Source organism: Mus pahari, chromosome 14 (assembly GCF_900095145.1).
Source record: "Mus pahari chromosome 14, PAHARI_EIJ_v1.1, whole genome shotgun sequence".
Classification (NCBI taxonomy): domain Eukaryota; kingdom Metazoa; phylum Chordata; class Mammalia; order Rodentia; family Muridae; genus Mus; species Mus pahari.
This window is the reverse complement of record NC_034603.1, coordinates 40,454,189-40,475,876: the sequence shown is the minus strand read 5'-3', so window position 1 is coordinate 40,475,876 and position 21,688 is coordinate 40,454,189. Positions and strand designations below refer to the sequence as shown.

General features: G+C 36.7%; 1 protein-coding gene across 3 annotated transcripts in view; it reads right to left on the bottom strand.

Moving 5' to 3' along the window:
* The window catches only part of Ube2g1 (ubiquitin conjugating enzyme E2 G1), a 75,568-nt gene that overhangs the window by 11,201 nt on the left and 42,679 nt on the right, over positions 1 to 21,688 (bottom strand). For 2 of the 3 annotated variants that reach the window (XR_003845143.1, XM_021212464.2), the window contains 4 exons: positions 16,505 to 16,607; positions 6,583 to 6,680; positions 1,702 to 1,880; positions 69 to 192 (listed from right to left, as the gene is read on the bottom strand). Coding sequence is in view for 1 of the 3 variants with exons in the window: in XM_021212464.2 (XP_021068123.1) it covers positions 106 to 192; positions 1,702 to 1,880; positions 6,583 to 6,680; positions 16,505 to 16,607 (467 nt within the window). In the remaining 2 variants the exon portion in view is untranslated. The remainder of the gene's footprint in view (positions 1 to 68; positions 193 to 1,701; positions 1,881 to 6,582; positions 6,681 to 16,504; positions 16,608 to 21,688) is intronic. The other variant, XR_002381020.2, reaches the window with a different exon arrangement.

The window sequence follows — 21,688 nt, the reverse complement described above, 5'->3', positions numbered from 1 at the left end:
CTACAAAAATTAGCATAGCATTTGAGCAAAAAAGATAAAAGAGTTGCACAGTTTTAAAATGAACTTACCCTGAAATAAGTGAAGTTACTAGCTATTGAATAAACATCACTCAAAAGCAGTTTCTTGGCTTTTTCTTACACAGCGGGCAACTTTCCTTTTAAATTCTCCATTTCTGTCTTCCCTCCATTCTTTCTGCAGATACAAAAAATAAAACCAAATTATTTTATATAAACCTATTATAATTAAAACTATCTATCTGAATTATAAATGTGATCCTTTTGTAATTACACATCTTAAAATGCCATGATAGGGTTGTAACTCAGTAGCAGCATACCTGCCTCGCTTGTTTTAAACCTGGTTTTAAATCAATCCTAAAAACGCCACAAGTTTTTTTTCCAAGGCATAGTATAGTATTTTCAATACCGCTCAGGTGCTGAGTCCTTTGCCTAGAACCTATGAGGACCTAGGGCCAGAGCCCAATACTATCCCTGCCAAAAAGCTGACAAGGTACAAAAGCAAGTTTTGTAAAGCACTAGGCTAGGAACTACAAAGAGAAAGCTCTTGTGCTAATGACAGCTACTGGAAAAATCCTCTTTTAAAATAGAAAAAGGGTGGCTAGTGAAATGGCTAAGTAGTTAAAGGGCTTGATGACCCGAGTTAGGGATTGAAGCACATGCTAGGAGAGAATCTACTCCCCAAGGTTGTCTTTTGCCCATGAAAGAGCCAGCATAGATAAGGCACCTACCCCCAAACAAGCAAAAAAAAAAAATCAAAAAAAAAAAAAATCAAAAAACAGGTATCTCTCTCTCTTTCTCCCTCTACCCCCCACCCCCGTTGCTGCATGCGCACACACTGTAAAAGTAGGAACAATGGTTAACAATGGTTGTCTCCTTGGATGGCACCAGTACCAGCATGAACAACAACATAGTTAAATTACAACAAAACCAATTTTTAATAAACAAATAAATACCAGGAAATGCTCACAAAAATACTTAGCCTGTATTTCTCTTTCTTATAATAATAACCATTAAAAGAATGCAGGGACAACAGCAATTTTTAATTCTTATTTTTCAAAGTTAAAAATAAAGTCCTCAAACCAAGACAACTACAAGATAATTTTACGAACATATGATAACATAATGAAATCCACTATTTTGAATACTAATGAAAAAGAGTAGATTTTAATTGTTCTTACTACAAAAATTAATGAGGGAATTAATACATGCCAACTAGTTCAAATTTACTATGGCACAGTATCTACATATTGCACAATATCTGGCTTCTCATAACCACATTTATCCTATATATTTCAAAATAATTCATTATACATGGACAGTACAAAATAATCCAGTATACATAATAAATTTTTATTTGTATGAAAATATGGACACAAAGAAATGTACATATGGGGCTGGTGAGATGGCTCAGTGGGTAAGAGCACCCGACTATTCTTCCAAAGGTCTGGAGTTCAAATCCCAGCAACCACATGGTGGCTCATAACCATCCGTAACAAGATCTGACACCCTCTTCTGGAGTGTCTGAAGATAGCTACAGTGTACTTACATATAATAAATAAATAAATTAATTAATTAATTAATTAATTAAATGTGCATATGTATTAAGTTTCAAGTTGAGTTTTATTAAGAGAGAAAATAAAAAGAGTAAAGGACGGAAGCAGCAGCTATCAGGCAAATACCTTACCGCAGCATCTACATTTGCAGGTGAGTCTCCATTAGGATCTGCCAGCATAGAAATGACACTAATCATGATGGTTTCCACAGTATGGATAGGTAACCAGCGTTCCTCTGGCTTCTCATAACCATATTTATCCTCCCCAGGCTCATGAAGAATAGAAATGCAAACATCACCATTTTTATCAACTGTAAAATTATAAAATAAGAATTGTTTTAATTTGGTTACATAAAGTCTATTACAAATGTGATACTTACACACACACACACACACACACACACACACACACACACACATATATACACACACACAAAACATTACTTACATGGAAATTTCTTAAATATAATCTACTAACTTTTGAGATGTTACAGATTTTACCAAATGTACAAGAGTCACCTCAAAAACTAAGTATGAATGTAAGCTATATTTAACTATATTTTACATTTTTTAACATTACAACTAACTGCAGACCTCCACTGCTGTCCCTGATTCAAAGGACATGCCTTCTCTCTTCTAGTTCTCCAGTTCTTTATTCTCAGCATTTACAGCTGTCTTGCTCACAAATTCTAGTAAGAAGGTCCTCAAGGTTCAGCAAATAAAAATTTTAAAGGGGGAAGGTGATAATAATGAAAATTAACAGACTCACAGAAAGATACACATTGGAGAGATATCTCAGTGATTAGAAGCACTGGCTGTGGGCTGGAGAGATGGCTCAGCGGTTATGAGTACTGACTGCTCTTCCAGATGTCCAGAGTTCAATTCCTAGCAACCACATGGTGGCTCACAATCATCTGTAATAAGATCTGATGCCCTCTTCTAGTGTATCTGAAGACAGCTATAGTGTATTCACATACATAAAATAAATAAAAATCTTTAGAAGCAGCTGGACGGTAGTGCCGCATGCCTTAATCCCAGCATTTGGGAGGCAGAGGCAGGCGGATTTCCATGTTTGAGGCCAGCATGGTCTACAAAGTGAGTTCCAGGACAGCCAGGACTACACAGAGAAATCCTGACTCGAAAAAAAAAAAAAAAAATCTTTAGAAGCACTGGCTGATTTCAAGTACTCACATGAGAGTTTGTACCCTACAGTCCCAGAAAATCTGAAACCCTCTTCTGGCCTCTGTGGATACCAGGCATGCATCTGGTATAAGCAAAACATCCATATACTAAAAATAATAAAATAGGGGCTAGAAAGATGTTGCAGTGGTTAATAACACTGGGGCTCATACAGAGGACATAAGTTAAATTCCCAGCACCCACAAGGCAATTCACAACCATCTGTAACTCTGGTTCCAGAGGAGCCAACATCTTCTTCTGACATCCATGGGTACATGGTACCCATACATACATACATACATACATGCAGGCAGAACACTCATAAGCATAAAATATGAATCTTTAAAAAACTAAATAAAATAAAAGCTTTAAAATTAAATAAATGATACTCATAGTCTACTTCATAAATTCATTTTAAATCCAAGTTCCATATAGTAACAGTCACTGGAGTAGAAATACAAAATTATCCTTAATTTTATAGGGGATAAAGACACAACTGTATCTCACTTTGCACTATTTTATCCTAAATTAAATATTCTCAAAAAAAAAAAAAAAAAAAACCTACAGTGTTAATCTATAAACATGCTCAAATAACTGTATCCACTATTAATAAAAGTAACTTTTCACAATAAATTTCTTCTGTCAAAAAATACTATTATTTCTTGAAGTTTAAAAACGAAGTAAGACTAAATAAATTTTCTTAGTAAAAGAAGTTTTCAATCAGTAATAACATATGTATGCTTGTTTGTTTGGTTGGTTGGTTGGTTTGAAAGACTTTTAACTGTCCCTGTTAGCAGTCTTCCTACCCCAACTCATGGTCAAAGAACATAGGGAGAATCAGACAGAAGGCAGGAGGGAGAAAGGAAAGAAAGGAGGAAGGGTGGGTGTTTGTATGTGAAGGGGTATAAAATCACCCAATCAATCCAAGTACTTTTGGAAACCCTACCGTAAAGCAGAATTACTCCTGACATGTAATCCAAGACCATGCTTTTGATGATTTATACAAAAACTTTCCTGTAACTGAGATTTCTCTTCCTAACCCACTCCCATGGCTTGTGAAATCCAACAAAATGGAATTATCAAATAAAAATTAAACATTGTAACATTCAACACAAATTTTTCCCCTACTTTTTAAAAAATAAGGAACTTCCTTTGAAAAGATGAGACTGAATAATTGTATGTAATTCCATCAGAAGGAATCTACGTAAGATCAAGATTTGGAGGATAGGAACTGAAGGGTATACGTAGCTCAGAGAAAAGAGGACTTGCCCAGAATGCATAGCCTTGGCCCCACATCCAGCATCCTATAAACCAGTCAAGACAGCACATACTTATAAGCCCAACACTCAAGAGGTGAACACAGAAAGATTAGTAGTTCAAAGGACATCCTTAGCTACAAGATTAAGGCCAGCCTTGTATACATGAGACCTTGTATCCACCCCCAACCCCCAAATCATTAATGGAGTAATCTTACTTCATTGTTAAGAGTATTGGCTGCTCGTCCAGAGGACTTGAGTTTGATTCCCATCACCTATGTGGCAGCACAACCTTCTGGAATTGTAGTCCTAGGGTATACAAAAGCCACTTTTGGGCTCTTCAGGCACCAGGTACACATATACTACAAGGACCCACATACATGCAGGCAAAGCATCCATACACACAAAACAAATTAATAATAAAAGTGTGGTGGCCCGTGCCTTTAATCCTATAATATAAGAGGCAGAAGCAGGTGGACCTCTTTAGTTCCATGCCTGCCAAGGGTAGATGGTGAGACCAGACAGACTGAAGACAGACAAACAGACACATACATACATACATACATTAATGAGCAAACACCACAATAATAATTTTAAAATAAAATGGCTTTTTAAAAAAACAATCATTTGGCAGAGCAGTGATGGATGGTGCATGCTTTTAATCCCAGCACTCAGGAGGCAGAGGCAGAAAGATCTCTAAGAATTAGAGGCCAGCCTGGTCTACAGAGTGAGTTCCAGAACAGCCAGGGCTACACAGAGAAACCTTGTCTCAAGAAACTCATTTTAAAATTGAATAATTTTAGATTTAAAGCTATAGAATCTTAAAATATTTTAATTTCTCATACCACTTCAAAAATGAGAACATCTACCTCTTAAGATTTGTATTTGTTGACATGAATTTCATTTTTATTATAATATATACATAGAATAAAATTATAATTTCTACCATTTCTCAGTTAAGAATTAAAAATAATCACAATGATACACAATTACAACTACTACTCATTTTCCTCAAATCAAATTGTGTATACAAACTCTTCACTTTCCCTAACTCTTCAATATCTAAAAATGCCCTATTTTAATTACTAAAGTATCTCATAGAAGCAGAATCACACAATCAGTTTTGTTCTTTTAAATTTGTCACATTTCAATTATCATGTCTTCAAGGTTCATCATTAAATGTTGGTAGAATGCATTTCAGGTTAAATGACCAAAATTGGAATCATGCCAATCATACTTTTAGAGAAATATGTCATTTATGTAGCTATCACAAATATGCACTGATGCCATCATGGCTGTCTTACTCAAGACAAAAGTTCTTCTATACTGATACTGTTTAAATTCAAGTGATCTCTGATTTAAGTAAGTTTTCCAAAAGTATGTTGGATGACAACTATGTTCTCTGTGAGATGTTTATTATTAACTCTATAGCTATACACTTAATATTTACACTTATCTTGCCAAAATGCTCTATTCCCCATACAATGTTTAGTCTTGTTATTTTTTTCCCTTTCATCTCAATGTTGTTTACAAATGGCTTTATTCCTAATACTAAATCTACTTGAAAACCCTGTGTGAGGGCTAGGCATGGTAGTACACATCTTTAATTACAGCACATGACAGGCAAAGGCAGGATAATTTCTGAATTTAATGCCAGCATGATCTACATACATAATTTCAGGCCAGCCAAGGCTACAATGACAACCTGTCTCAAAAAAAGAAAGAACCAAACCAAAAAAATCTAAACCAAAACAACGAACAAATAAAGCCATCAATAAGAGAGGGGTGGGATGGGGTGGGGAGAAGTCTAAACTGAAATACATTTAAGCTACACAAATTATTATTTGCCATGTAGGATTTTTTCAAATTATGTTATTATTATTGTGTGTATCTATAAACATATATGGCACAGCCCATGTGCAGAGGCCAAAGCATAACTTAGTGGAGTGTGATGTACCTCTCTATGGGTTCCAGGGATCAAAATCAGATTACTAGGCTTACATGGCAACAACTTTTTTAAAACTCACTTAACAATTTTACCAGATAGCCCCATAATAACTTTTAAACACTCACCATATTATTCAACTATTTGAAGCATGAGATCCAATTATTTCTATATAATATACTTCTCAGTTATGCAACTAAAGCACATACATTTTTAGGAACTTTCATCACCCCACCCCACCCCTGCCTGCAAAATCTTGTATAATCTCTATTGACCCTTCTCCCCTTCAAACTCTCCATTAGTCCTAAGCAACCATGAATATACTTTCAGTCTTCAGAGTTGCATATTCTACACATTTCATAAGTGGAATTATTAAATGATTGCCTCCATCTGTTCATTAATTTGAAAAAATTATTTCTTTTCTATGTATGAACATATATGCCTGTGTGTGGCTGTGCATGTGAACGCTGACAGATACCAAAAGCAGGACCTTTGTATTGAGTCAATTACGAGACTATATGCACCCCAAAAAAAAAAAAAAAAATCACTAAGCACTTTTACTGAGATAGTTGTGAAATCTTTAGTGACAAATCATTATACTTGCAAATGTAAAAATAAAATCAGAAAACTTACCATTTGGGTGCCAAATCTCTGTAATGAATTTCATTTTAGGAGGCCGGAGGGGATAATCTTTTGGGAAAGTGAGATGAGCCTTAAAAACACCACCTTCACTGAAAAAAATAAAAGAAAAACCAAGTTCATGCATTTAAGTTATTCTTTACAAGTCAATCAGACACATAAAAGGGTATGGAAAGTAAAACAGCAAAAAGGTAGACAAAAAATTAGTTTCCTGAATACAAATACACAGTTTAATAAACCATTGTAAATACTGCTTTGTTAAACTCTCAGGTAGTTAGTAAAACTTCAAAGGAACACTGGAAACAGAGGTATCCAGATCAGATCATTGGTGATATGGTACAAGTCTTTTCAGTATATGTCTTCAAATGAAATTCAGGAAGTTTAATCTTGTCTGCATGACTCAAGTTGTTGAATTTTCTATATCGGTTTCAAATGATCTTTCTTCTCTGCTCTGACCATACCCATCAACCTATTTCTCGTCTTAAAGTTTAGGCATTTATTTTGTGATTTCCCTGTCTGGGATCAGATTGCCACACTTCTATTTATCTAATTGTTTGTTCATTTCATCATATATTAAAACTTCATTAAAAGGACAGTAATAAATAAAAAGGTCTCCCAGAGACCTTTCCAAAGTAGAAATACTGCAATACTGGTGCTCTATGTCTGTACTGTCTAATATACTACCCAGTAACACTCTGAAAATGGATTGTGTCCTGATTAGTTTTTATTATCTACTTGACCCAAGAACCACCTGAAAGGAGAACACTTCAATTAAAGATTTTTCTGGGTCATATTTGTCTGTGATAATGTCTGTGAAAGAACTGTCATAACTGATGATTGACATTTGAGGATCCAGTCCACTGTGGATAGCAATCCCTGCGCAGATGAATATATGAATGGTAGCTGAAGACTACAGAGATTATTCAATTGTTAAGAGCACTTAATTCTTGCAGAGGATGTAGGTTTGATTCCCAGCACCCAAGTGGCAGCTCACAACTAACTCTCCATACAGCTAAAATAGACCAAGTTGGCCTTAGAACAATGATTAAATGGTGATATTCACCTGGAATTCTAGTACCTGATATCTAGCTCAACATCATCCTGAACTACACAGCAAGACCCAATCTCAAAAGGGTGTGTACTGGACTGATAAGATAGTTCAGGAAATAAAGGCACTTGAGACACAAGCCTGACACCTGAGCTCTATCACCAAAACCCACTTAAAGCTGGATGGAAAGAACAAACTCTACAAATTTGTCTTCTGGCCTCTTCATCTATGCTGTGGAGCACATGCCCACAGACACATTATGCACACTCACACTAACAAGTAAATTTTAAAAGATGGGGAAAAATGTTTGCACACTACCATAAAAATAGAAACACATCTGTGGTCATGGTCAAGTGGTTAAGGCAATGGATTAGAAATCCTTTTCTCCGTGCACAGGTTCGAATTCTGCTGACTATGTGCTGGTATGTTTAAGCTCATGCATAATGTTAACACTCAACAGACTGCTGCTCTTCATCCCTCAAGTTTGGGGAGAGTCTCTAGTCACTGTGGTTATGAGCTTCGAAGGCTGTGGTAAGGGATTGTGAATGGAGCTATTGTTATATATGTATATTTAAAGGGGGCAGGGCTGGAGAGATGGCTCAGCAGTTAAGAGCACTCGCTGACTGCTCTTCCTGAGGTCCTGAGTTCACAACCATCTGTAATGGGATCTGATGGTCTCTGGTATGTGTGTATTCATAAACATAAATTAAATAAATCTTTAAAAAGAATATAGAAAAGAAAAAAATGAGAGACCCTATCTCAAAAGAAAAAGAAAAAAGAAAAAAGAAAAAAGAAAAAAGAAAAAGAAAAAGAAAAAGAAAAAGAAAAAGAAAAAGAAAAAGAAAAAGAAAAAGAAAAAGAAAAAGCCAGGCTCTGAATTGGTGGCCAGCCAGGTTTCCAGAGTGAGTTACAGGACAGCAAGCGATACATAGTGAAACCCTGTCTCAAAAAAAACAAAAACAAAAACAAAAACAAATAATGATGATAACAGCAATAGTAACAACAACAGGAACAACACATTACATATAACAATGATTAACTGTAGGATGTAAAGACATGGGACCCTTTTAACTTTGTGCTTTGCACATTTCAGTACAGATTGAAATTTTAATTATAAATATTGTTTTTCATTGCTTTTTTCTGTTTAAAAACTGTTTAAGATTGCTCAGCAGTTGAGGAGGACTGGCAGATATTCCAGAAGACCAGGCTTCAATTCCCAACACCCACGTGGAGACTAACAAGCATCTGTAACTCTAGTTCCTGGCTATCAGACACTCTCTTCTGGACTCCATAGGCACTGCATGCACAGGGTCTATCAACACATTGTGTGTGTTGGGGGTGGGGGGGGGTGGGGGGTGCAGGCCATGCTATTAATATCAAATATTTCCAAATAGTAAAGAGGTAAGCTGAGGGTTCAGAGCATAAAAAGAAAACCACACTTGATGAAAGCAGTAAGAAAAAGTACATAAAAGATTAAATGGAAAAATGATAAAGAAAGTGCACAATTTGATGAGAAAATTAACATTTAAATATGGAGAGTTTGTGTATGCCTGGCAACTCAAGGATTCCCTTAAGTTCAAGGCCAGCCTAAGCCAAATAAGAAAGACTGTATCAGCCTGAGAAAGAAAGATCTTTTCTCTTGTTTTTAGAGGTGGGGGGATTAAAAGAGGGTTGTACATAATACAAATTAAGGGCTTTAAAAAGGAGAGAAACTAGGTCCTGAGGCAATGGGAGGACACTAGCAGAAAGGCAACTAGGAATAGGGGTCCTCCTCTAATACATAGCAAGGTATTGAAGGCTAGCCTGGGATATATGAGACCCTACCTCCAAATAATAAGTCATCAGAAATTAGCTAAAAGTAGAAAAAATAAAGCTAGTAAAAAGCATAAGCCTGAGGGGTGATGTGAGGCTGGGGGACTGACACAGAGGTTAAGGGCGCTTACTGCTCTTGCAAAGGCTCAGTCCTCGGCATCCGCATGTGGCAGCTCACAGCTGCCTGTTCCTCCAATTTCAGGGGACCCAATGCCACCTTCTAGCCTCCAGGGGCACCTGCACCCACTTGATGTTCATATAACTCATTCAGACACATGAACACTTTTTTTTAAAGTCTTTTTTTTTTTTAAGCTCTCTTTTCTTTCCCATGGAAAGGTGAACATAAAATGTAGCACAGGTATTAAGGATTAAAAAGAAAGTAATTAGTTTTAAAGATAAGCATTTTATAATTAGAGTAGAAAATAAGTAGATAGACAGAATTTGAGAAAGCTACAAATCCAGGAAAGAGCCAAGAATGTATGTAAAAGGGCATTAGAACAGCCTCCACAAAATCCCTGCAACTTATTTCTCCAAGGTCACTTCATTTTGGTTGTTAATTCATTCAAAAGCTTCACAATAAATATCTGACTGGAATTCTTATGCTAAAAAGTTGCCGCTACCCCTCTAAATTATTTATAAGTAACTGTCAAACTTAATAGTGTTGCCCTAAAATTTTAAAGCAGATGTTTTTTTCTATTTTTCTAAAAGTTCCCAAAATAACTATGCTAGTTCTCAATTTTTTTTAATGGATTCACTTATCCTCTACTTTACCTAAGGATCATCTACCTGTTTTTCTCCCACCCCACCTTAGCCCCTGCCCCAAAAAACACCTTGCTTAGTGGCAGCAAATCTTTGAGTATACAAACTTTAGGAGTTAAGTTAGCACAGAAGAACTAAAAAAATGCATAGGGTAAAAATAACAAAGTAGATAGACTGTATTTATTATTGTTCAAACATAAAAAGATGTGACTATGGGGAAGAAAAAAAACATTAAAGTAGCAGTGAAGTAAAAATATTTCTCCATGTAGAAAGTATTAGAACAATTAACATGATGTTAAAGGGTTATATAAGCAAGTGCTGAACATTTGAAAAACCAAGGTCATATTTCTGGCACAAAACCTCCTTACTATTTTTGTAAATTAAATCACACAAGTCTTAACTGGGTATGACACATGCCTATAATTTAGCACTGGAAAGTGTGAGGCAGGAGGCCTATTGAATTTAAAGTAACCCAAACTACATATCAAGAACCCTTTTCGATTTTTTTTTTTTTTTAAACTACTGGGACTCCAAGTCTGTCGGTGGTCCAGCACTTGCCTAGAGATCTTGGTCCTTTCTTTCCAAACATTACACACATAAGAAAAGTTACTTGGAGGAAGTGGCTCGGGTCAAGATAGGACTTCTCTGTGTAGCACTGGCTTTCCTAGAATTCTCTCTTTAGTCCAGGCTGGCCTCAAATTCAGAGATCAGCTTGTCTCTGCCTTCCAAATGCTGGCATTAAAGCCATGCACCACCACACCTGGCTAAGAAAATCTATTCTTGGCAGCACTAGAAAAGTTCAATATTGGATACAGGATTAATAAAAGAAAAAAAATTATGCTAGGTGAAGATGGGTAAAAATAACATGTCTTAGGGTTTTACTGCGGTGAAGAGGAACCATGACCAAGGCAAGTCTTATAAAAGGCAACATTTAATTGGGGCTGGCTTACAGGTTTAGAGGTTCAGTCCATTATCATCAAGGCAGGAACATAGCAGCATCCAGAGAGGCATGGTATAGGAGGAGCTGAGAGTTCTATATCTTCATCTGAAGGCGGCTAGTAGAAGACTTTCACTCGGCTAGGGTGAGGGTCTTAAGCCCATACCCACAGTGACACACCCACTCCAACAAGGCCACATCTCCTAATAGTGCCACTCCCTGGACCAAGCATATACAAACCATCACACTACATAAATACTCAGTAACTATCAGTCTTTTGTTTTGTTTTTCAAGATGTTTCTCTGTGTAACAGCCCTGGCAACTCTCAGTCTTAAAGTAAAACTTAAATGTACTAAGCACTGATTACATACACTGTAAATAATGTGGAGTGTCCTTTAGTAAGTAAGTGAAGATTAGTTATACATCACAAAACAACATACCATATTTTTACAGAATTTTGGCATAATACTTTCTCTGAGCTAACACCTCAGACCATTATATGGTGATGAACTGATCACTGAGATTTAAATATCACTCAAATCCATGCTAACTTATTTTCAATCACTCTATCCTCTTCACATTGTTGAAACAACAAGATCACTTCCTTGCACTTAGTAAGTACTCTTTAAGAACATTCTATAAAGCACTTAATTAGAATTAACAGCCTTGTAAACATCATTTAAGTCTGTCTGCTTTTGTCTTCTTTTTCTTTTTTTTCCCAAAAGATTTATTTATTTTATGTATGTGAGTATACTGTATAGCAGTCTTCAGACACATCAGAAGAGGGCGTCAGATCTCATTACAGATGGTTGTGAGCCACCATGTGGTTACTGGGAATTGAACTCAGGACCTCTGGAAGGGCAGTCAGTGCTCCTAACTGCTGAGCCATCTCTCCAACCCTTTTTATCTTTCTTTTCTAAGCACACTTTGCTTAACACAGTGACCTCCAACCATAAAATAATTTTTTGCTGCTACTTCATAGTATTGTTGCTATTATGAATCATAATTGTAAATATGATATGCAGGATGATATCTAATATGTCACCTCTATGAAAGGGTCATTAAACAACCACAAGAGGTTGTTGTACCCCACAGGTTGAGAACCACTGCCTTAATACACTGGGTCCTTCCCCCAACATTTTGTGTTTCCTTACTCTTTTTCTTTTTTTTCCCTAAGCTCCCACACCCCACCTCCCACCACAGCCATGTAAACTAACCTCTTATGTGAACAGCTTATATAGCATGGCCTTCTTCCCTCTCTCCTCCATTGTCCTTCACTAGAAGCTACTAAGATTTAGTTTGCCAGATCTCAGGTTTTTCTTTCAAACTCTAATGAAATTGTCCTAGTGCCTACCTCCCTCAAAAGTAACATTTTTCAAAACTTCCATTTACAAGTCTTTTCTCTGTCCTTTGTCCTGACACCTTTCTATTTTCTCAGGACCTGTCCCAGGCACCTGTTCTCTTCTTCCCTGAACAAAGGTTACAAATTTCAGAAAAGCACTACCAAAGTGGCCAGTGTCTCATTAGCAAGTCCAAAGTTGCCACAAACATGCCTGCTATTCACATCACACACAAGAGCCAACACTTAGAAACAATGAGAACCCCACAACCAGAGCCGGGTAGATGGATCAGCAGAGTTAACAACACTGATCCTTTTAGAGGGGTCAGGTGGTTCACAACCACCTACAAGCACAGTTCCAGAGGTAACCTAGAAGTTCAGCCTCTGAGAAGCAACTCCACTCACATACACTCCCTACACACAGACCTGTATATGGAGTGGGTTTGCTTGATGTTGCTTGTATTCTAATGCTAATACTACTGGCTCCTCTAGACCCAGTTGCCCCAAAGAACAGAGAGTCCTAAAGTAGAGTCAACTGATGTTATGTGTCCTTGACCCCAAGTTATTTCTGATTGGTAAATAAAGATGCCCACAGCCTACAGACATAGGCAGGAATCAGGATTTCTGGGCTGGAGGTCAGAGAACAACGAGAAAGGGAGAGAAGGAATGAAGGAGAAGCTGCCACAGGTTAGACGAATCATGAAATAATGGCCATGTTGGTTGGCCAGTTGGAGTTAAGTACATCCTAGATGAAACATGGCAAATTATATAATGGGACTATTGACTGGGACAGAATTAATATCATAGAGGACAGATATCTCCCCAGCTCTTAAAGCTGATCAAGGCTTATTACAAATGTAAAGGTTAAGTGTGTCTTTTATCCGCAAACCGAATGATCAAAGGTGGGTAGAAACTCTGGATTGGGATTTTAAATTTCTACAATATGTACACATAATTATAGATAATAAAAACAAGCTGGGGAGTAGTCACACATGCCTCTAATCCCAGCACTCAAGAAACAGAAGCAGGCAAATTTCTGAGTTTGAGGCCAACCTGGTCTACAGAGTGAGTTCCAAGACAGCCATAGCTACACACACACACACACACACACACACACACACACACACACACCTACCTGTCTCAAAAACTAAACAAACAAACAAATATCCTTAAAAAAGAAACAACAGAAGGGCTGAGATTGAGACATGGAAAGAGACACACACACATACAAGAGGGGGGGCAGTAAAATGGGTTTTAGTAAAAAGAATGACCTGTTAACTAAAATGGTCTTACCATCTGGACTTTATTTTGAGACAGGGTCTCACTATGTAGCCCTGCTGCATGGTGCTAGGATTAAAAGTTTGGACCACACCCTTGAGTAGCTATCTTTTAAAAACCGAGAAGTGAGTGATATTTTCATTGATCAACTAATACTTGACACAAATGCATGTAAGGATTAAAAAACTCACTGAGTCCTTAAGAGTCAAATTGTAAGCCTGGATTCCTAAACAATGCTCCATAAGAACTTGGTTTTGGAGAATAACTCTCATTATTTTATAGCTACTCTAAGGGTAAATAGAATCCTATCATTAGAATGTTCCTATGTATCCCCTTGAGGAACTGAGCCTAGGGAAAAAAACAAACACTATTTTAAACCCAGAAGAATAAACATGAAGAACAGACCAGAACTATGTTAGGTTCATAGACCAGGTTACTTATTACACAGTATGGTTTGTGAAATTTAAGAAATTTACCTCAAATAACAACAAGACTGTGAGGGAGTATCTTTAAACCGGTTTCCAGTGGCTACTGGCAGCTACTGAAGAATCCTAATGCCATGCCATGATCAAATTCACCCAAATCAACTTGCAAAACTCATGAATGCAAATATACTTCAAAGAAACATATGAGCAACAATTGTGATTGCTAAAAACTATAACAAAGCATGAACCACCGTTTTTCCACTGTGTGAACCATATTGCTTTGTTTTAACTTTATTTCCTCTCTTATTCCAACTTGTTTTTGAGGCAGCTTCTCTCATTTCTGCCATAATGCCTACTACTCCTCCAAGATAACTGGGCTAATTCTCCTATCTCTATCTCCCACCTTGCAATATGAGAGCTGGGATTACAAACACAGGTCACTACATTAAACTTTTTACATGGGTTCTGGGAATTGTCATCGAATTTCTTCAGCAAACATTTACCAACTGAGTCATCTTCACCAGTCCTCCATTTTTTTAAAGTACACTTTTTACCAGCTGTTTGAGGTAGCAAAAAAAAAAAAAAAAAAAACCAGCTACTTGAAGGCTGCGGCAGGGGGATGTTTACAACAAGGAAATGCAGTCCCAAAGAACTGCAGATCTAGAGATCTAGGTCTGCTATCGCTCTCTTCCACATTTGCCTCATTTTCAACTGGTAGTCAGAGTTAAGTTATTTTATGTCCTAACACTGTCTTATAAACTATTATAAACTGTTTTTTTGTGAAGACCATGTTATAAAATTATTAAAATAGACCTTGAAAGTTCCCTTAAGTCTTAAGACACAGATATACAGAATACATTGTATGTAAAAATCTCAGGGCTAGAGAGATGTCTCAGCAGTTAAGAGCACTGGCTGTTCTTCCAGCACCCTAGGTTCAGTTCCCAGGACCCACATGGTAGATGGGTCACAGACATCTGTAACTCTACTTCTAGAGGTTCCCATGCTATCCACCTCCTCAGATACCAAACACAGTACACACACATATATGCATGCAAAACACCCACACACATAGACATTAACTGATTTCATTAAATTAAAAAGAACTCTGTTTTTAAAAAGGAAAAATTTGCAGTCTTATACTTTAATAAATAATAAGGCATTAAGAACAGTAAAACTGGGGCTGGAGAGGTGGCTAAGCAGCTAAGAGCACTGGCTGTTCTTCCTGGGAACCTGGGTTCAATTCCCAGGGCCCACATAGCAGCTCACACGTGTCTGTAACTCCAGTTCCAGGAGATCAAACACCCTCACACAGACCTACATGAAGACAAAACACTAATGAACATAAAAGAAATATAAATTATTTTTAAAAAGTGGTGTTTAAAAAAAAACAGTAAAACTTTCTTCCTTAATTATGGTATTTCCTTTGGGGTCAAGGCATGGTAAACATGAGAAGGAAAATCATTTCCATAGGGAATGGAGCCTAGAGGCTCAGTACTCTTAACTGCTCAAACACCTCTCTAAATTCCATAGGACTTTTTTCTCTTTTGGCTGGAGCGGTTAAGAGCCTCTAAAGGGCTTGAATTTGATTCTCAATACTCATATCAAATGGCTTATAATCAGATGTTACTCCAGCTCCAGGGGATGCAATACCTATGGCCTCCTAGTGCACCTTCATTCCCATGAACATAATCCCACAAAAGCACACATAGACATATAATCAGAAATGAAATTTTCTCTTCTCCAAGTTTGCAAAAAATAATCTCCTAAATTCTAGAATATGTATGTATGTATGTATGTATGTATGTATGTAAATTATTTATAGCCAGGCAGTAGTAGCACACAGCACACATCTTAAATCCCAGAACTTAGGGGCCAGAAACATGCAGATCTTGGAGTCTGAGGCCCACCTGGTCTAGAGAGAGCTCCAGGACAGCCAGGGCTATACAGAAAAACCGTGTGTGTGTGTGTGTGTGTGTGTGTGTGTGTGTGTGTGTGTGTGTGTTTGGGGGAGTGGTTTGTGTGTGTGTATGTGTGTGTGTTTGGGGGAGTGGTTTACATATAACCTCACCATAAAAAGCTTTTCATAACAGATTTATTCCAGTAGCAAGATAATCTAAATTTCTGAAGCTAACTTTTTAAAAACAGGTTTTAGACATTAGAGCTTCAAGCATAACACAAAGGCTCTACACATGAGCAAATTGAAATGATACTAGATACAACCATTTTGTTTGTTCCTTTAAAACTGCAATTTTCAAAATTAAGTTTTAATTTTAGTTGAAGGAGTAACTATTTCAAGATGTCAATTCCAATATACTTACTAAAGTGTATCTGGAGGACCAATAATAAGGACTTCCCAACGATAGAGATCATTGTCATCTATTAAACCTGCTGAAAAGCCTTCCACTGGATTTTTGTTGAGTTCTGTGGAAAAAGAACATTTCAATAAAAACTTTAAAACATTTTTTCTCCAATAGGTAAATTACAAAATGACCATACATAAGCCATAAACTATGAAAACTATTAAGATGCTGCCTCACGACTACATTTCCATACAACAAGAAAGCCAGGGTTACATCAACCTATCCAGATGGGATTGTTTTGTCTTCTTACATCTACTCTGGAATCCAAACAAGCTCTTAGCATTCTGGGTAGGTTTTATGAGAGGCCATCAACATGCAAATAAGGCTCAATCTCACAAAAGATTTTAGTTGAAAGAAAACCAAAACTCAAATCAAATAAATAGCAAGTTTTTCTATAATCATTAGGACAATTCCTTTATAAACAATCAAAAGCACTTTCGCATTGGAATTGCTAAATTTTATCAACTCTTTCTTACGATAACATCGATCTATTTGCCATGATGCCTTGAGGTACATTCAACTATGCAACAGGAATAGCTATCTAATAGTAACTGGTGCCTACAGAAATGGTGATGGTATCATAAGATTTTTCTCTTCTAAACAGTGTTCTGCCATGGAGGATGGATGATGAGGGCAGAAAATAAGAATAGAGACAAGAAACTAGTAAGATAGGGAAACAAAGGCCAACAAAGTATCATCAAACAAGTTAGGAAGAGTATAGCCTTAAGAGTTTAGAGAGATGGGCTTAATAAAATAAGGATGTCTTTGTAATGGGCAGATCGAAAATAGCTTTAAAGAAGTGTAACTGACATTAGAGGTATCTATGCATACAATATAATTTAATAATTTTAATATACTATCATCTTTGAAGTCAGCGTAAGAATCATGATAGTATACACAACAATCACCAAAAAAAAAATTATCAATTATTTTATTTGTCAAGAGAGCTGAAGGCTGACTGATTCAAATTGGGCAGTGAGTGAAGACAAAACATGTTTAAGAGTAGTTCAGAACGGACTTGCCAGAAATCTAAATGAGTACATGATTCTCATACAGTACTTGCCATCATCCTCAAGATAGGCCATCTAATCATGAAAGCAAGTGTAATGCAACACAGACTGCTATAAAATGTCAAACAGAGTATGCTGGTAACTGTGGACCATTAACTCTTTGAGCAATCAAAAGTGGTTTGAGTTCAACAACTACAACTTCATATAGTGCTATCAGGTCCATCTTCATTTGTCAACCTACTTGAATTTGAAATTACTTGGGAGATACACCTCTTCAGCATATCTGAGGGTGCTTCGAACAGTTTAATTTGCAATGTGGTTGGAACCATTCTGTAAGGATTGTGAAGCAGAATACCAAGACTCATACCCCCTTCCATGATTTTACTGCTGTCAAACTGCAGCTATCACACCTTCCCAGGCATGACGAACTACATAGTTGACCAACCGTAAAATAAAATGAATACTTCTTCCTGAAGCTGTTTTGATCAATATTTTGTCAAAGTAACAATAAAGTAATTAATATATACCCCAACATGCCCATTAAAAAAAAACAAGTAAAAATAAAGAAATTGAGTCAGGCGTGGTGGCGCACGCCTTTAATCCCAGCACTCGGGAGGCAGAGGCAGGCGGATTTCTGAGTTCGAGGCCAGCCTGGTCTACAGAGTGAGTTCCAGGACAGCCAGGGCTATACAGAGAAACCCTGTCTCGAAAAGCCGAAAATAAATAAATAAATGAATAAATAAATAGATAGATAGATAGATAGATTGTATTTTTAACACAAAGAACTTCTTTTCTTGGATATTGAACACAGATTTTATAAATCTAATAGGCAAAGCAAACATAAAATCAGTGCTATATTTTAAAATATCAGGCTTGTTTTTCTTTTAAATAGATTTTTAAAATACCATTAAGATATGATTTGTATTTTAATCTTACTATGCTTATACATATATCCCTTTCATTGATTCCCAACTATGTTGCTGGCTACTAGAAAAGAATACACATACACACTTTAGTGTTGATGGGAATTTGGTGTGATGAAGGTGTAAGAATTATGGGTAATACGTTTCTACATTGGTTATCTCATTTCCAACCTTTTCAGTTACACTTTGTAGTAATGGGTCACTAGTATCAACCTGTCCCCTCCAATACTGGGGCTATAAATATGTGTTTCTGTACCAAGGTTTTATATGAGTGTAGGGCTCTAAATTTAGGTCTCAAGAATCTACCTAGAACACTTAACTGAGCTCCCAATTATCTCATTGTTGCATTTTCCAGCAGAAGTCTAGCTAAATTTTGATAAGTAGGTAAGCTCAGTAGTTTTTAAGGCCATCATCATGTTTTCATGAATGATTCCTTTGAGGTCTCGTTCAAGTACTACCACCTTCTCATCTCTGAGACCTTTTTAAAATAATTTACTAAATAATCTTGACTTCTGTTAAAAATCCTATTTATTATAGTTGCAGTCTGTATTGTATTACTTAGCATTTGACTATCATGGGTTCACTGTTCCAGAAAAACACTTAAGTAAGGACAATGTGTAATAGGTAATCTAAAAGTAGTACAAGGAACGGGGGTGGGGGGTACAAAAGAAGGGCATATAACAATCTTAATAGCTAAAAAAGGCAGGAAGAGCACCACAACTCTGAGGCCAAGTCTATATTGTGATGTCTAGTCTCAAAGGTTTAAAAGAAAAGGGAGCGGGGGGGGGGGGGGGGTTTTTGAGAGAGAGAGAGAGAGAGAGAGAGAGAGAGAGAGAGAGAGAGAGAGCGCTGTGAAGCAGTTGGGGGGGGGGGGGGAGAAGCACAGAAAGGCACACACATTTTATCCCAGAACATGGGAAGCAGAGGTGGACTGAGTTGCAAAATGACCATGACTAATAATGAGACCTTGCCTTGGAGGGAGGAAGGGAAATGGGGAAGAGAGACAGACTTAGAGACTATCTACAATGAAGAACTGGGCCTATGACTGAACAAAGAGACACAAATGAAACAAGACAAAATGGCAAATCTATAAAGTAAAGGCTTTGTTAGCCATATTAAGTTTAAACTTCATACATGGGACAATGATAACTAACTCTTGGATCAATTGGAGAGTGTTTGTTCTTAATATATTTTCAAAAAAAATAGGGTGAGCTTGGAAGATTTAAATGTTCAAAAAACAGTCTTAGAAGTTGGATAGATGGCTCAGTACTTAAAAGACGGTATAGCAGGGAGCTGGCTCATCAGTTAAAAGCACTGACTGCTCTTCCAGAGGTCCTGATTTCAATCCCCAGTAACTACATGGTGGTTCACAACTATTTATAATGGGAGCCGATGCCCTCTTCTGGTGACTGAAGACAGCTACATTGTACTCATATACATAAAATAAATAAATCTTTTTAAAGAGATGATATAGTAGTTACAGAGGACTTAAGTTTGATTCCCAACACCCACATCAGGTATAACTCCAACTCTAAAGGAGTCAATGCCATCTTCTGGCCTCAAGTGCACAGACCCATATACAGACACACAAATGCACACATAGTTAAAAAGAAAACAGTCATGCTTTAAAAATCGTATTAGGCATGTTGGTGCATACTTATATTAATACTAACACTCAAGAGGCCACAGCAAATAAGTATGAGATCAGCTCTTGCCTACACTATCAAGACGCTGATATCTAAAGTGGTGTGAATATTTAGTGGGTACATAAGATACTTGATGAAGTGGTGAAATGGTTTTGAAACTAGAAAAGGTTAGTGGTTGTATAATACTGTGAACATAGATACATTTATCTACTATTATGTGTATATGTGTTGTTTATTACATTTGAACACATATATCTCATCTTAGTTCTTAAAATGACACAAATGTATTAAAATAGGAAACACAAGAGGAAATACCTGTTTGAAAGGTAAGGGGAAAATCTTATTTAATTCTAAATTTCTACAGCACATATTATGTTGTAAATGTTGGGAGAGAGGCTGTCTTTGCAGAGTTATAGACTGTACTTTGGACTTTGCATATGCTAGGCAAGTATTCTACCACTGAGAGACATCCTCAGAATATATTAGGGTTTTTGCCAAAGAGGAAAGCAGGAAAACAAAGAAGCTAATATGTTTAACAGCCAACAATGGTAAGTTCACACTTCTACAGAATGGAAAAGCTATCTAATTTAAGGCAATTAGGTTTAAAAAAAAAAAAAAAAAAGAGCCAAAACTGTCCTCAACATAAGCAGTAAAGATAAATCTACATGAACCACACTAGCTAGGTTAAGAGAAAATGAAGTGGAAAAGTACAAGTGGAAATTGTTTCTCTAAGGTTGTGGTAGATAGAAAATTATAGTAGACACAGGCAAGTGAAATTCAAGCAAGTAGTTGTATTTGGTTGATTTTTCAATTTTTTTAGACATGATCTCTTCTTAGTAGACTTGAAACTTTAATGTAGACTGGCTGGCCTCTAGTCTCTTTGCTAAGGCTACAGACATGACACTATAATGGCTGTGGTTATTGCTTCTGTTGTTTTAAATAGGATCTTCTCTTGCAGTCCAGGCTATAGAGTCAGAACATGTTCTGAGAAATGATCAACTAATTTGGGGCAGGGGGAGAGGCACAAAAACTAAGAGTAAGCATAATAGTATATACTCTCTGATGCCAGCATTTGGAGGTGGGACAAGAAGATCCTGTAAGACCTGTCTCTACAAAGATGAGAGCATATGAAAAGTGAACAAACATGAATTATTAGGATCAAATTAAATTCATAAAACATTTTTTAAAAACTAGGTTTGTACACTAAAAATGTTCAGAGAAACAGCCACCTCAATATGATGAACATTCCTAGTATCCACAATATGGTCTTCTAATACAGGGAAGCAGGGCTTTGTAAAGAAATGACAGATTCTAAGTCTAAGGCATAAAGGAAAAAAATGTGTTAGGCTCTTCTCAATACTCAATAAAGCAAAAGCTATCAGATAGTACTGTGGTCTTGTTTAAAGAACTCAACAGTCAACTTAACAGAAGCCCCACTGGCTAAAAATGTTTTGAGATTAGTATTAGTATGAATAATCATCATAAAGGATAGACAAATGTGTTTATATACATGAGTAACATTAAAAAAAAAAAAAAAAAAACCACCTAACCTGGCTGTATTAT